The sequence below is a fragment of the Wasmannia auropunctata genome, unplaced genomic scaffold, assembly GCF_000956235.1.
Source record: "Wasmannia auropunctata unplaced genomic scaffold, wasmannia.A_1.0 LD307951.1, whole genome shotgun sequence".
NCBI classification, from domain to species: Eukaryota; Metazoa; Arthropoda; class Insecta; order Hymenoptera; family Formicidae; genus Wasmannia; species Wasmannia auropunctata.
The window spans coordinates 1-1,391 of record NW_012054939.1 but is presented as its reverse complement, the minus strand read 5'-3'; the positions used below and the strand labels follow the sequence as shown (position 1 = coordinate 1,391).

The 1,391-nt window shown below is 36.1% G+C and overlaps 1 protein-coding gene across 1 annotated transcript; it reads right to left on the bottom strand.

Moving 5' to 3' along the window:
- Nucleotides 1-67: 67 nt before the first annotated feature.
- Nucleotides 68-1,384, bottom strand: LOC105461161 (coagulation factor IX-like; the record flags this gene model as incomplete). The annotated part of the gene is made up of 3 exons (XM_011707644.1): nt 68-502; nt 710-1,040; nt 1,124-1,384. Coding segments are annotated over 3 exons (849 nt in total), but the record flags the coding sequence as incomplete, so codon positions are not given.
- Between the last annotated feature and the right edge of the window lie 7 nt (nt 1,385-1,391).

The following is a 1,391-nucleotide window of genomic DNA, read 5'->3' as shown; positions in this document are numbered from 1 at the left end:
GTAATAAGCGTACCTAAAATTGTGAAATTAATCTCATTTATCACATACATACAAAAAATTATTTTTCAAGTTCTTAATTGTTCCATTCAACAAAATTGCAACTTCACATAATTACGCATTCAACAAAGAATATAAATAATTTATCGATAGTATTAACTTAATGCTAAGGCACGAAATAAGTGCCTTGTTTCAATGAATGCGTATAATCGGTGGTACCAATCGAATCAAAATTAAAAAAAAAAAAATTAAGAACACCTCGTTTGAGACTCGTTTGAGCATAATTTATGCGTCTGACTTTGTTCTATTTTTAAAATAACATCTTGTACCCATGAAATATGCCTGGATACTTCTGTATATAATGAATATAAGTAGTTGTCGCAATGATAAGTCCCACCGTCTCGTATCGTACCGAGGGAAACGCTAACGATACCTCGAAGATACCACAAACCATTAGTTTTAAAAACTAATCCGCCGCCACTGTCACCGTCACAAACAGAAGAACCTGAAACAAAAAATGCTTTCGTAAGTTATCTTTTTACTTTTCATCTTTGCACAGAACAGTCATTCTTTTATTTGCTCTTTTCTTAGTTTCTCCTGTATAACTTCTGTATAAATAAAATAATTTCTTTTGTAAATATATTTCTGATGAATTTAATAAAAGAATGCAACACGTGCTAATTGATGTCACATAATTCATCATGTTACTAACCATTTGTGTAACCTGCGCAAAACTTATCATTAGTGATAAATTGTTCCGTACTAGCATTTTGGCTGGCGGATTTGCATTGACTGGTCGAAATTACAGGCACGGTCAGAGTCTGTAAGACTGCACTAGAGTCACCGAATGCGGTTCTACCGAATCCCGCTACCTTTCCGTAAGAGCCCGGTTCCAATACACTCCTGTCGCTTAAAGTGTCTATACATACGGGAACCAACCAAGTTGACAAGACAAACGGTGTGACGAGTTCTAATATCGCGATATCCCAGAGGTAATTTCCTATAAGTCCTAGATAATTGCGTACGATGTAAATATGTTTCACCTGCAAGAAGGCACATATGTAAACATTTATGATTGAAATATTCTGTATAAATTAATTTACATTGGAAATATACACTAGCAAACCTGATTCCTTTTAACGAGGTTTGGATTATGATAGGGATAATCGTAATCGCGAAAAACGTTTCCCGCTAATATATAAATTTGACTGGCGTCAATTAGCTGCCTAGTGTTCTCATCAAATACACAATGAGCTGCCGTTATCAAGAGGTTTTCTTGAATAATGGATGCTCCACAAAAGAATTTCTTTGGCCCGCTTGGTGCATCGCGGTACATCGTGGCGTGCCATGGAAATTCCGTGATATTTGGTCGGTACCCGCCTACAATGGTCGGT